The sequence below is a fragment of the Ochotona princeps genome, chromosome 6, assembly GCF_030435755.1.
Source record: "Ochotona princeps isolate mOchPri1 chromosome 6, mOchPri1.hap1, whole genome shotgun sequence".
NCBI lineage: Eukaryota > Metazoa > Chordata > Mammalia > Lagomorpha > Ochotonidae > Ochotona > Ochotona princeps.
In genome coordinates this window covers 27,763,100-27,777,288 of record NC_080837.1, presented here as the reverse complement: position 1 = coordinate 27,777,288, position 14,189 = coordinate 27,763,100, and the positions used below count along the sequence as shown (strand labels likewise).

The following is a 14,189-nucleotide window of genomic DNA, read 5'->3' as shown; positions in this document are numbered from 1 at the left end:
CAGCTTGGATCAATTCCCTTAAATAAGTCACCTTTAACAAAGAAAAGAAAAGAAAGAGAGAGAGAGGTGGGAGAGCGGAAGGGAGGGAGGAAAGAAGGAAAGAAGAAAGGAAGACAGGCAGGCAGAAAAAGGAAGGGAGGCAGAAAGAAGATAGCACACATAGAAGGGGTCTTTTAAAAAACTTATGGAAAATGCCTAATTTGAAAAAAATGCATGGATTTAAAGACATTTTAACCAGAATAAACACAGTTTAATTCCTGAACTTTCTGGAGCGCACCGGACTATTCCTATTTATCCATAAAAAGAATAAAGCACTTATGTACGCCAGAGCGTGGGTGGGTAGTGAAGGAAGCCAGCCACAAAGGACCACATATTATTTGACTCAATTTGTGTGACATGTCCAGAACAGGTTCATCTATAGAGGCAAGAAATAGAACCCACTGTCGCTTAGGGCTGGGGCACAGGGAAGCAATAGGTGAAGGGAAAAGGGTTTCTTCATGAGATAATGAAAATATATTAAGCTGAACTATGGAGATGCTTATACCTGTGAATGTATTAAAACATTTAATCATACACTAAATCCATGCGTGTATAATAGTTTATTACATATAAATTCATTTGTACCATCAATTATATTTCATACATGTAAGATAATAAAAAACTATTATATCCAGAAAGAAGGGAATAGAATATTTTCTTGTAAGAGTAAGGAATCTGTTTTTATATGAAGAATTACAGATCCAGAAAAAAAAAAAAAAAAAGAAAACAAAAGTGAGTTAATGCAAGCCATCTAAAATTAAGTCTTTTTAGCAACACCAGCATAGGAGCTAGTGCGACGGTGGGGCTGGTTAAGTTGCCGCCTGTAGTGTTGGCATCCATATGGATGCCGGTTTGAGTTCTCAGATCCCTTACTTCCAGACAAGCTTCCTGCAAATGGTCTGGGAAAGCATCAGAAGATGGCCCAGATGCTCAACCCTTGAACCCAGAGAAGAGGCCCAGATGAAGCTCCCAGCTCCTGGCTTCCACCTGGCTCAGCCCCGGCTGTTGTGGCCATCTAGAGAGTTAGCCAGCAGGTGGAAGATCACTTTCTTTCTCTACCTCCTTTCCTCCTTCCCTCCCTCTCTGTAATGAATAGACAGATAATCTTTAAAAAGTCCCACAAACACAGTGGTGGGCATTGTTATAGCAGTAAGAAGCGGCTTAGGATATCTGCATCCTACATTGCTATGCTTGAATTCAATTCCTGATTCTGCTCCCAATCCCAGCCTCTTGCGCATGCATACTCTCGGAGGAAGTAGTGATGGCTCAAGTAGTCCCTGCCAACTCAATATGAAGCTCTTAGCTTCAGCCTGGCCTAGCCCCAATACAGTAGGCATTTGGGGTGTGAACCAAGGACACAAGATCTCTGTCTCCCTTCCTCCTCTCTTTCTCTGCTGTTCAAATAAATAGTTAAAAGTTTAAAGATAATACCAAAATGAGTATCTCCATCTATAAAGACTTCACAATCCTAGAGAATAAATGCAAGCAAGGAAGAGTTCCATAGTACGATGGGATTGGAACTACCATAATGAAAAGTAGGAAGGGATAGGGTATCTAAGAAGACACATTATCAGATGTGTGTGTAACATCTGTTACCAGAAGCGCTGGCCAGAGAAAAACAGTTAGTCTATCTTAGCAGAATCTATACAACAAAGCAGGCGAGGTAGCTCGGCAAATCTATGGCTTGAGTGTGGAGCAGAAGAAATTGTCAGAAACACAAGACTGACAACCTTCCAGGTGTGGAAAAGCACAGAAAGGTATTTGGCCTGTTCCTAAAGACAGCAGGGGAATACTGAAGGACGTAAGCAGGGGCACCCCCCTTCACAGCTCTAACTTTCGTGTGCATCAGAGATTAGAATCCATATTCTTCATCGTCAGTTTAAGATCTTCCTTTGGAAAATATAGCTTTTTGGTAGTCATCTCTATGATAATGTTAAAATATAATGCTTTTTAGAAAAAAATGTAAAAAACTGAAATAGAACAAACTACAGGAATTGAACATACAGGTATTGTGCAGCTGTCTGAATCTCTGGAGGCAAATCCAACATTGCCTAAGTGAAGGATCCCAGCGAGTATTCGGAAAATTCCCATTTGGTAAGATTCACTAATGCCTGCAACAACAGAGTAAATACACAAGTGATTAATTTCAGAATATCAACTAAACAATTTTAGCAGATTTAAACATCTTGTCAATTCAATTATTGCCAGATGGTGCACACATTTTGATGTGTCACGGCTAACCATACTTTCATCTTTGTGGACATTAACACATTAGGTCATTTAGTACCATGATGCGTGACAGACCTGCCATGAGGCCTGGTTCTGCTAACTGCCAGCCATCCCACCTGTGCAAGTAACTTCACTCTCCTATGCTTCCATTTTTTCATTTGAGATATGGAGTTAATGGTGACCACTCTAAATGAAGTTTGTGAGAATCGCATGAGATAACGCAAATCCTACTCTTGACATACCATGTGCCAGAGGCATGATCATCATCACAGCCAAACCCTGGATTTCAGCATGTTGTAACACTGTCACCAACTCTACTCATTCCAGCTGTACCCTCGCCTCGTAAACAGGCATCCACACAGGGCATTTGGGCAGCATTTGAAGAATAAAAAAGATGAGAAACCTGCAGAGCCTTGGCCTTCAGCTGATCTGGCTTCATTCTTTCCATAGCATTTCAGAATAGCAGACTTTCTTACACGGAAATAGTAGTAAAATTATTTCCAAGTACATATCCATACAAAGAATAATTAGGAGTCAACCTTATAAGGATGTTTTTCTCATCTCTGATAATATGGTTTTTGTAAATGCCTAAGTATCTGTCTACAAAGAGACTTAGGCCTAGAAAGAATGTTTTTCAAATGTTGAAATGCATAGAAATCACTAGTAGATCTTGTTAAGATGCAAAGTTTAGGTTTCCAGCAAGCCCCATACTACCCATGGACCACAGTGGTGATCATCAATGCTTTTAAATTAAATTAACTCATCTGAGAGGACTGCTCAACATTCCAACATAGGAATTTTGGGCTTGTTAATACTTATATTCTAAGGATTCTTTTAAAAATAATTCACGTCTCTTTGGAAGTTGGAAACTACAGTTCCAAAAATTAATACAGTCACAGGTAGATTCAGCAAGAAACAGGAGAGTGACCTCTGAGCTTTTATAAAAATTCTGCCATAAGGTGCATATGACAGACTGCTCTGCCACCCAGCCACGTTGCCTAGCCACAAAAGAACCAAATAGACGGAACAGACTCTCTCCTGCCAGGTATGAGCTGCACAAGAACCCATCTCACTTAGCTTTAGAGTCCATATTTTTGTTAAATTTTCAACAAAGAATCACATTTAATCCTACCTCTCCAGATGCCCATAATGTGTTTTAGAACAGCTTTACTCAGGGATAACCACATATAACACAATTCATCATTTTAATGTGTGATTCAATGACTTTTAGTAAATTTACCAAGTTGTGCAATCATCACAGCAATCTAATTTTAGAACAATTCAGTGTCCCTGAAAAGATTCTCTGTGGCCATTTACCATGTAAACATTGTCTATAAGGAATACTGAGTCCCCAGGCAGTACCCAACACTTCACACAAATCAACTGACATTCCAAAGAAAGGCTGCCTGAGTTAGACCGCATTGCTGGTAGGAACTGGAACCAAACGTCATTACCTAGCAACGTGCAGGCCTGCCTCGTGTGTGCCATCTCCTTGGCATCATCCACTCCTTCTATCACAGGGCTGCCCCCTTGACTGGTATAATGAAAGTTATTTGCATTTCCTGCAATGAGGGAAAAGAAATGTTTTACAGTCTCTGAAAAATCACTGACTTCTATCCCAATGTCCACTTGCTGAAGCAGTACCAACATAGTTAAATGTCCACAGTTTGCAGGTTGAATACCTATGTTTTTCAATTATTTTTATCACTAAACACGAAGTTAAATAGTGAAGTGGAATGCTGCGGTTTACTTAACTGTGAAATGGACAGGCTCTTTCTAAAGGCTCTGTTAGGACATTTTCCTTAAACATTTCACTCCTCTCAACAGAAACTCTTTATGCAAAAAGGGGTTGTTTTTTTCTTTTTCTTAATCCAGGCAAAGTTCAAGTACATACAAAAGTAGAGACTAGTATAACCAAACTCTCTCTACAACCATCCGTGATAAACAAGTATTACCACCAGACCAAACCTGTCCCATTTATAGTCATTCTGTCTTCCCCACCCCTGTGGCTACACCAACTCATACATTGCAGGACTTGTACATTTCATGCACCAATGTTAAGTATGAAATAAGTTCCCTTTGAATAAGCAAGTTTGAGAATTCAAATATTAACAGAAAAAACACCAGCAAACTAAAGCTAACCCCAGTTTCATACCTAATCGCAACATTTTAAATTCAGGTATGTTTGCTGAGGCACAAAGTTGATAGAAGATATGATAGTTTCTCTCCTCTTCTGCCTTTGAAATAAGAAGAGTTTTTAATTATGGCATTTTAAAACTCACGAATCTTATCACAAAATAAAAATTCAATCTGTAGCTATCTCATTTGGTAAGATAAATTGTACTTTCCCAAAGTTCTTAATATTGATGAGTGGTAATTAAACTTTATGACTTATAGCCTATGCACATATATGTAGGTATGTATGTGTTGGTGATATTCAACATATCTACTGCTAATGATTTTTGAATTGGTGAACAACATGGAAACAGCTACAAGATGTGAGTGTTTTGAGAATAATGTAAACCTTCTGTTTTTTTTTGTAATATTCAATACTGCTTTCTAATGATACCTCTTAAATTCATGGTCTTCTTAACAATGCAAATGATAAAGAATAACTGTATCTTTGTTTTATTCTACAGTTGACTATCTACTTTCTGTATATGAAATCCACAAAACACTATATCATATATATCATGATAGCTTATTGCAAAATAAATATTTTATAAAATAGAAAATAAGGCATTTATAATTCTAAAATCATGCTGCAGTTTTTCTCCACATATACCTAAAAAAAACAGTTGCAATAATGTTCAGGATGGGTTCTGTAGTACAATAGATTAAGCCATTATTTGGGATGCCCACATTCCATACTAGAGTACCAATTCAAATCTTAGAGACCCCACTTGGGATCCAGCTTCTTGCTGATGCATGCTGGGAGCAGCAGGTAACAGCGCAGCTGTTTGGGTTCATGTCACTCACATGGGACAGCCACACTGGGTTCTAGGTTTCTGGTTTGTCTGACCTGACCTGGCCTTGGCTGTTGTAGTTATCTGGGGAGTGAACCAGTGAAATAAAATCTCTTTCTTTCTCTCTCCCTCTCCTTTAATTTCCTTCTCCCTCCCCCTTAGTTGCTTTGCTTTCAAATAGATTAAAATAAGCATTTTTGAAGATACTGTTCGTATAAAACTAAACTGTAAATTTAGTCTATATATTCTTGAAGTCTGCACTGTTTTTGGTTAGATAAAGAAAAATATTAATAAAGCTGTCAGGTTTGATGCCTGAAGAGGGCTGGTATCTGTCAAAGAAAACATATAGAAGATATTAAACAATTACCAATGTATCAATAATCCAAAAATAATCCAATGGTAATCCAATAATCCAAAGTAACACGTGATTCAGCACATAGAAACGTAGACAAGCAAGTGGGTATGCATAAATGCTCGGGTGTTCTAGTATATAAAGGAAAATATCAAATGTGCTTTTTCTGACTATGTGATTCATTTCACATAATCAGTAGACTATGTGAAAGCCTAAGACCGAGGAACAACTAGAATTGTTTCAGTGTCTCTAGATAAAATAATAAAGATTAGGCCTTACCATTTTGTATTAAGCATCTCTAGCCTTTGGCCAACGTACTAGGAATAGCTTTTCCTATCGACTTCATCTTTTATGTTTACCAATAAATCAAATCTCTACTGTTGGGATTTGATTTTCTCTCAGGTCTAACCATATCGCACACAGTTTTTCTTCTGGCTATACTACATACTTTAGAAAAAAAAACTACAGAAGTGTAACACTGCTCTTTGTGTATCCAGATATTGGAATAACGGTGGAGGATGACTATTGTCTCATTATTTTAATCAAGCACTACATCAGAGGTGGCCAAAACAACTCCAAACGCAAAGTCAAGGTAGTGGCAGTCTGCCCAAAGCCACAACTCCTAGTATGCCCCAGACACTTTGAAAACAATAATCAAAGACTCTGGCCAATGGAAGTTGTAAACCCACTTCATGGTGCTGTTGAGGGTATCTGACCTCAGTGCAGTGTACATCCAGTTAAAAGGCTACTGAAACCCCACATCTCAAGCCTGAGGAGTGCAGTGCATCACCAGGGGTTCTATAATGCAAGTTTTCCAATGATAAATCTCTTAGCACGCCTGCTAACACACAAACGTATCCCTGCTAGTGAGGTAAGTGAAAGGTATTTTGTACTTCTACCAAAAAGGACTAATGGCATTATGTATGAACAGAATCCACACTGATGTAGCAGCAGCTGAATAAGGATTTTGATAGCAGTTCATAAGTAGGTTTTGAAGATTTTTTTAAATCTTGGATATTCCACCTAAATTGCACCATATTCTAAGTGAGGAGGAGGAAGAAAAAAGGCCAAGGATAATTTTTTTTTCTTTATGTTCAAAGCACAATTCACTAAAAGGATAGAGGAATACTTTTTCCATCAACTGGAAAACATGAGAAGCAAGACTAAACTAATAATATCTTAAGTTTTTCAATAAGCACCTGTAGAAAAATGTCAAAATTATGAAACCTAACTCAATGCCTAGTCCCAAGGACTGTTAGTCTAGAGGCCATTTCACATGCTCAATCCAAGTGTGGTTAGTAGCAGAAAACATACCCAAGGGAATCTGGAAACAAAGTGCAAACCAGTAACTGCAATTATATGATGATTTAATACAAGAAGCCATGTGGGGCCCGGCGGCGTGGCCTAGCGGCTAAAGTCCTCGCCTTGAAAGCCCCGGGATCCCATATGGGCGCCGGTTCTAATTCCGGCAGCTCCACTTCCCATCCAGCTCCCTGCTTGTGGCCTGGGAAAGCAGTCGAGGACGGCCCGATGCATTGGGACCCTGCACCCGCGTGGGAGACCCGGAAGAGGTTCCAGGTTCCCGGCTTCGGATTGGCACGCACAGGCCCGTTGCAGCTCACTTGGGGAGTGAAACATCAGATGGAAGATCTTCCTCTCTGTCTCTCCTCCTCTCTGTATATCTGGCTTTCCAATAATAATAAAATCTTTAAAAAAAAAAAAAAAAGACATGTGTGTACCTGACCGGCTTACCTGGAACACCACTCTGGATTTCTCTAAAAGGTAAGTTCTCATATTGGCACCAATAATTCGATATCTCTTGTCAAAGCCAATCTCAATATATTTCCCAAAACGACTGCTATTATCATTCCTGGTTGTTTTAGCATTTCCAATTGACTAGGAGGCAAAGGAGAAGGTAAGCTTTTAGAAGTACAATCAATGACATGACACAGAGTTTGGGAAGAAAAAGAACAAAGCAGACTGCAACTCCTTGGAACATATTCTTTTAAGAACATAACGAGTTTAACACCGCAAGCACAGGAGTTTGTCTTGCCTGCTACACAACTACACAGAAATATTCTCATAGCTATTATTTGTCTTGTCATTTTCACAAAAATTATTTTCAGCAACAGCAAACCTGAGCCCAGCAGATGGAACATTTTCACACACCATTTGGCATCTTTTCTGGCGCTATTTTGAGTCCTGGCTACTCTACTTTTGATCCATCTCCCTGCTAATGCACCTTGGAAAGCCAAGGAAGATGAGCCAATTTCTCAGGCCTCTGCACCCATGTGAGGGGCTCCTGGCTGTGGTCTGGCCCCTTGCAGCCATTTGAGAAGTGAATTAGTGGATGGAAGATCTCTCCCCCTGTTTCACCCCCATGCTCTCTGCCATTCTGCCTTTCAAATAAATAACACATTTTAAAAGATTTATTTACATTAGAGAAGGAAAAACAGAAAGACCTTCCATCTTAGTTCACTCCCCAAATGGCCACAACCACTGGACCTGAGCCAATCTGAAGTCAGGAGCCAGAAACTTCTTCTAGGTCTCCCATGCAGGTGCATGGTCCCAAGGCTTTGGGACATCCTCAACTGCTTTCCCAGGCCACAGGCAGGGGAGCTGGATGGGAAACAGAGCAGCTGAGACACAAACTAGCTCTCATATAGGATCCCGGCGCTTGCAGGGTGAAGATTAGCCAATTAAGCCATCATGCCAGGCTCGAATAAATGAATATTTGAAAGATGTTTGATTCCTTGAAAAAATTAGTGTTTTATGTAAATAACATGGTTAGCACATACTAGCACTTTTCTGAAATGTTCTGGCATTCAGGATCTCTTTAGCCAGAAGATTGCATCATCTGATTCTGTGGAAGCAAGTGTCTAGTGGGACTGCTTATCAGCGCATGAATTAGTATTATACAATCAATTGAAACAGCATTTTCTGAAACCAGAGCAAATAGAATTTGGCTTTGCATTCTGTTATTCACATCTAGCTTGGAAAACATCTGTTTCAGGATGCAGAGAATATAACTTTCTACTAAATTTTTTATATATCCTTAAAACTGAAAGTGGCATATGTCTTAGCTGTGATTCAGGTAACATACTACTATACATTTTTCTTTTAATGGAAAGAAAAATGGATAAGAGTAGTAATATAGTGAGGGTTCACCCAATCCATGTATTAAAGATTGATAAAGTAATTTCATAAAAGATTAATAACTTTCAGGTGGGCAAAGCCTACTCAAGTTAACACAATAAAAATCTAAATGATCAAATAGTAGTAATGGGGCCCGTGCCATGGTACGGTAGGCCAGACTTCCACCTATGCTGCTGACATCCCACATGGGTGACAGTTTGAGTCCTGGCTGCTCCACTTTCAATCCAGCACCCTGCTTATGGCCTGGGAAAGCAGCAGAAGATGGCTCAAGTTCTTGGGCCCCGGACCCATGTGGGAGACCCAGAAGAAGTTTCTGTCTCCTGGCTTCAGACTGGCTCAGCTCTGGCTATTGAGGCCATTTGGGGAGTAAAGCAGTAGTTGGAAGGCTTTCAAATAAAAATAAAATAGGTATTTAAAAAACACAAGAATGAACACATTATATTGATCAAGCAAAGAAAATGTCTCTTTTACGCAATAGAGGGCAGATACCCTACTTTGTTTTGTAATTGAACACACTGCTATATTTTAAATTGGTATTTTTAAATGATTTTCAAGAACAATAAAGATTATTGGAAACTGTCTTCCTAGAAAAATTATAGGGCTCTTATGTCAGGAGCCATGTATTACAGTCACACTGAAGCCATTTTGAATATAGACCTATGGGCCAGTGGAAAACCCCCGGTTGGCTAGATGCTTGGGAAACAGGTTATGAAACTAATCACATGCTTAGTTTCAATTGTTTCTAGCAACTGTTTCAGAATGTGATTTATGCTGTACCTGACAACATTTTGTACCCACACTATTATTGATATAGTGTTTACTATTGTTGATATGGTGGCTGCTCAAGAACAATTGGTCTTGAGACCATGGCTTGCCTCCCAGTTTCTCCTTCCCTCCCAGAGCCTTAGTTACTGAAGAATATAAAAATCCTCAATTGAAAATAATAAAGTGACAGCTTGATCAGACCTACTGTCTTGCTGTCTATTCTTCATGTCTCTTGTCCAGTCATTCTTTCCTAGGTTGGTTGCGACCCCCGTTGACTGTCCTGCTGGACAGGACACTCTTATATACCCCAAGCTGATTAAGTATTCAGTTATATATTATCATTTTTAATATTATAAATATCATAACAAAGTCTCCATACATTCCCACTATTTTTATGTCTTTTAGAAAATGAGATTAGATACAAACGTGGAATTATCTCCCAACACAAGGCACTCTATCAAGAACAGAAGACCATGCAGTAGAAGTAGCAGCAAGAGGGGTATGTACTAGATGCTGGTCATTGTCTAAGCGCTTTGCTACCAATAACCAAGCAAGCTGGGGAAGGGCGATCCACAGTTACTTCTACTTCCCACTCACCCCACCTTCCAGATGTCACCTCTCCTCAACCACTCAGACTGGAGACGAGAGGGGCCAACTTGCCAAAACAATACTACTTCTGTGAGAAGAGGCAGGCAGTAGGCTAGCGTTAAAGTCAATCTTTTCATCACTGAGCAAAAGGTGCTTCTCCATGGAACAAATAAAACAGAAGCAGATAAAACAGAAGACTACAAACCTGGGCATCAGAAGAGGCCCTACCACAAATATGCTATCAATTATGTCTCCAAGAAGCATTTAGTGAACTCAACCACACATGAACAAGGATGGTTGAGCTCTACAGTTCTACAGAAGGAAAAAGATCAGGAGCAACCATGTGGCCCAGCTGTCAGATCACCCACATACCACAAGCAAGTGCCTGGGTCTCATCCCCAGTTCTGCTCTTAACTCCAACTTCTTGCTGTTGCACACCCTAGGAGGCAGCAAGAATGTCTGAAGGAACTGGGTTCCTGCCATCCACCTGAGAGACCCAGATTGGGTTTCTAGCTGCCAGCTTTGGTTCTCTGAGAGCCCTGGTGGGCACTGGGGAGCGAACCAGCAGTACAAGTTAGTTTTTGCTCTCTTTCTAAAATACATAAATATATTTTAACATTACTTATTCATTTTCATTTTATTTGAAAGAGAGAAATCTTCCATGAGCGGTTTCCTCCCCCAAATCCTTTAACAACCAAAACTAGATCAGGCTGAAGCCAGGAACCCAGAACCTCACTTAGGTCTTCCATGTGGACCCAAGTACTTGAGCCATCATTTGTTGTCTCACAGATTGTGCAGTAACTAGAAATTGGATCAGAAGCAGTGTAGTTGGGACTCAAAGCTTTTCACTTCAAAATAGGATGCAGATGAACCAAGTGGTGGTTACATCACAACACTCAGTCCATAATTCATTAATATTTTTAAATCACCTTATTTTGGGGATGGCATAACAGTATACCAGGAGCATCTTTGCCAGTGATGCTGGCATCACATAGGAGTGCCAGTTTAGGCATCAGCTGTTCCATTTTCTATCCAGCTCTCTGCTAACATGTCTGGGAATTCAGGAGGAGATGGCCTATGTTTTAGGTCCCTGTCATCTGCTTGGGAGATCTAGATAAAGTTCCTGGCTCCTTGCTTAGGACTGGACCAGTCCATGGTTGTTGTCGCCATTTGGGGAGGGAATCAACAGATGGAAGGTTTCTATCTCTCCCTCTCTCTGTAACTTTGCCTTTCAAACAAATAAATACTTTAAACAATCATATTATTCTAAACACTGTACCTGACACCAAAAGAAAGTTCTCTAGATGAACAATACCTTTTGTATCTTCCATCCAATTGTTCCTCCTGATTAACAAATACTAAATTCACAAGACACTTTAATGTGATTTTTCATTTCAAACAGTAAGAAACTGCTAAAGAAAGGAAGCTTTGTGATTTTGATCTTACTACTGATTTTAATGAATTGTTGCAGGAGTTACTCTTCTTAATGGAGATAACAATCTTTAATTGTAGTTATTGAAGATAAAAGAACTATTCAGATACACAGTGCCCCCAAACCTTCCCTGTCCCTGTTTTATGATGAAAATTCCCATGAGAAAAAGGAAATTTGATGGAAATATAGCAAAAGTAATAACTTTTCATACATTGTTCTTATTTTGGAAAATGAGCCCATTTTGAAGAGCAGAAGCTTCCTCTCTAACAGGATAATATGCAAATTCCTCTAACCAGTTCATGGCGCAATAAGCGTTTCAGTAGATTGCCAGAGGCTTGGACATTCCGGTTACAAAAAAAGCGGGGCTCTGATATGCAGTTGTTTTTGAGGCAGGTCTAAAGCTACCAAGTTTCTCAACTGCACCATCCACACTCGGTTGTTACCTATGTTTGCTTCTAGGAACTACACTTTGTCACCATTATTCAGTCCGTACTCCAAACCTGCAAACTGAGATATCCTCTTTCATAGGTGTCAAAAATTATTTTTCAAACTCTTCAGCAGATCCCTTTTTCTTTTTCTGTTTATCCCAGTAATACAGCAAATTCCTTATAAGTGCATGTTTATAAAGTAACATCTGTGTCCACTCAAAAATTTTTAACCTCATTCCTACCAACACAGCTCAAATCTCCATTTGACATTGTGATTAAGATTCTACTTAGGATCGATAGCTTTATCTCTAGTCAAACAAATAAAAATTCAAAAAAAGAAAAACTAGTGAAGATGCTTTTCCGAAGACATCATAAAATAGGTTGTTAAACTTTTGACATATTCTAGAAGGTGCATTCCAGATAATAGTTTATCTTCTAGACATCTTCAAATCCTTTGTATGATGTAGAGCTGGGTGAGGTGAGACTCTCTAATGCTGTTGCAGTTAAGCCTTTGGGATATTGTAGTATCAGGAACTAGAGTGGTCTGAACTGTTACTCAATATCAAGAACACACTGTCATGATTAAAACCAGTACCAACAACAGTAGGAGGCAAAGCCCTGCTTTTTTTCTGACCTCAAACCAAAACATGCTTCTCTAATTAACAGGGACATCCACCATCATATCTGTGATTTAAACTTGTTCAAAATCTTAAAATTTGATTAAGATCTTCACTGTTCTCTTTCATCACAACCATCTGCTCCTTCCTGACCACGTCATTAAAAAAAAAAAAAAAGTTTCTCATTTTCTTTCCATTGACCGTTCATCCCAGAAAGCCCCTCAACTTCCCCCACCTAGCTTCTGCTGATCCCAGGAATCGCTGTGTTGCTGTAAAGGGCAGCTCTATAGACAAGAGGTCACAGCACTCTCTTGTGAAGTGTCACACACAGCACTGCAAAGCAGGCACAATTACCTCCAGACAGATTATTGCAAAACCACTTGTACCACAGGTGCATCAGGCCAGTTTTAACTCCATCTGTGTTTGGGTGACAAATAGGGCTTGACGGAGGGAAAAAAGACAGGAATAAAACAGTATTCATCTGTGCTGTTAACAAGAAAGTTTTGTTTTTGCATATCCAAACTGATATCTCTCCATTTAATTAGATGTATTTTCTCTATCTAATGGGACTTGCTATAAGACTACCACTTTGGTAAAGTTCTATTAATATACAAATAGTCCTCTAGTTAGAATTCTTAACATCTTCCAGTTCTCACACAACCAATTTGATTTTGTTTGACACAGGCATTTCTACTCGTTTGTGTATTCAACTTTTCAAAGTGTCCCCATGAAATTCTTTCCCTCTCAGGAATTTTCTTCAAGTTCCTGAATTTGTTATGCTAACCTACAGCTGTTTGATGTGTTTGGCAGAAAGAGAAGTTTCTTAAGATTATAGGTTGTTTACAGCTCACATCTGGAAAAATTTTAAACTTAAGAGTCAACAAGTTGGATAAGCACTGAGATGTGGGCAAAGGCATAATGAAGATGGTTCATGCTTCGGCAGAGTGAATCTATGTTTTGGAAGGAAAATAAATGTGAAGTCAGGACTGATGGCAAATAAACAAGAAGCACTGACGGTATAATGAGCAGCGGATAGAAAGCTGCTAACAAGGAGAGAAAGCTTTAGAAAATGAGGTACTACCACCTGGTATGTACAGGCAACAATTCAGTTTGTAAGTAAAGCATGCAAGGTTATAGACTAACAGATTCCTCTCTAGTAGTGCTTTACTCAAAACATCCACTTTAATGAATTTTCGTTTTTTCCTAACATAAAAAAGTTCTCCATTCTTAGTGCCTGGGAGACAGATGGCTATCTGATACATGCTTTGCCAATTTTTTTTTTTTATCTTTCTTAACAAGAGAATACAGTAAGAAGGCTGAGGATGCTGTTTTCTTACCTCCATGATGGGGTTGGAGGCCAAGACCTTCTCTTCAACATTGGCCTCGCTGGCAGAACCACTTACGGTAGCAAAGTAGCGCATGGCGTACTTGGCAGAGACTGTTTTTCCTGCCCCAGACTCTCCGCTGACAATGATGGACTGATTGCGCTCATCTCTGGAAAACAAAGAAGAGCAACTGCTAGTGCTGTGCACTCCAGAATGTGACTCACTAGTTCCTTCTGCTCTCATCAGTGAGGCACAGTGCAGCTCTTCTGCTGCAAAGATGCAACAATGTGGG

At 39.5% G+C, this 14,189-nt stretch overlaps 1 protein-coding gene across 4 annotated transcripts in view; it reads right to left on the bottom strand.

Annotated features, from left to right (window-relative positions):
- The window catches only part of MYO5A (myosin VA), a 178,140-nt gene that overhangs the window by 83,771 nt on the left and 80,180 nt on the right, over positions 1-14,189 (bottom strand). For all 4 annotated transcript variants that reach the window (XM_058665833.1, XM_058665834.1, XM_058665835.1 and 1 more), the window contains exons 5-9: positions 13,910-14,066; positions 7,339-7,482; positions 4,424-4,505; positions 3,723-3,830; positions 2,044-2,150 (exon numbers count right to left, since the gene is read on the bottom strand). In XM_058665833.1, the coding sequence (XP_058521816.1) occupies positions 2,044-2,150; positions 3,723-3,830; positions 4,424-4,505; positions 7,339-7,482; positions 13,910-14,066 (598 nt within the window). The remainder of the gene's footprint in view (positions 1-2,043; positions 2,151-3,722; positions 3,831-4,423; positions 4,506-7,338; positions 7,483-13,909; positions 14,067-14,189) is intronic.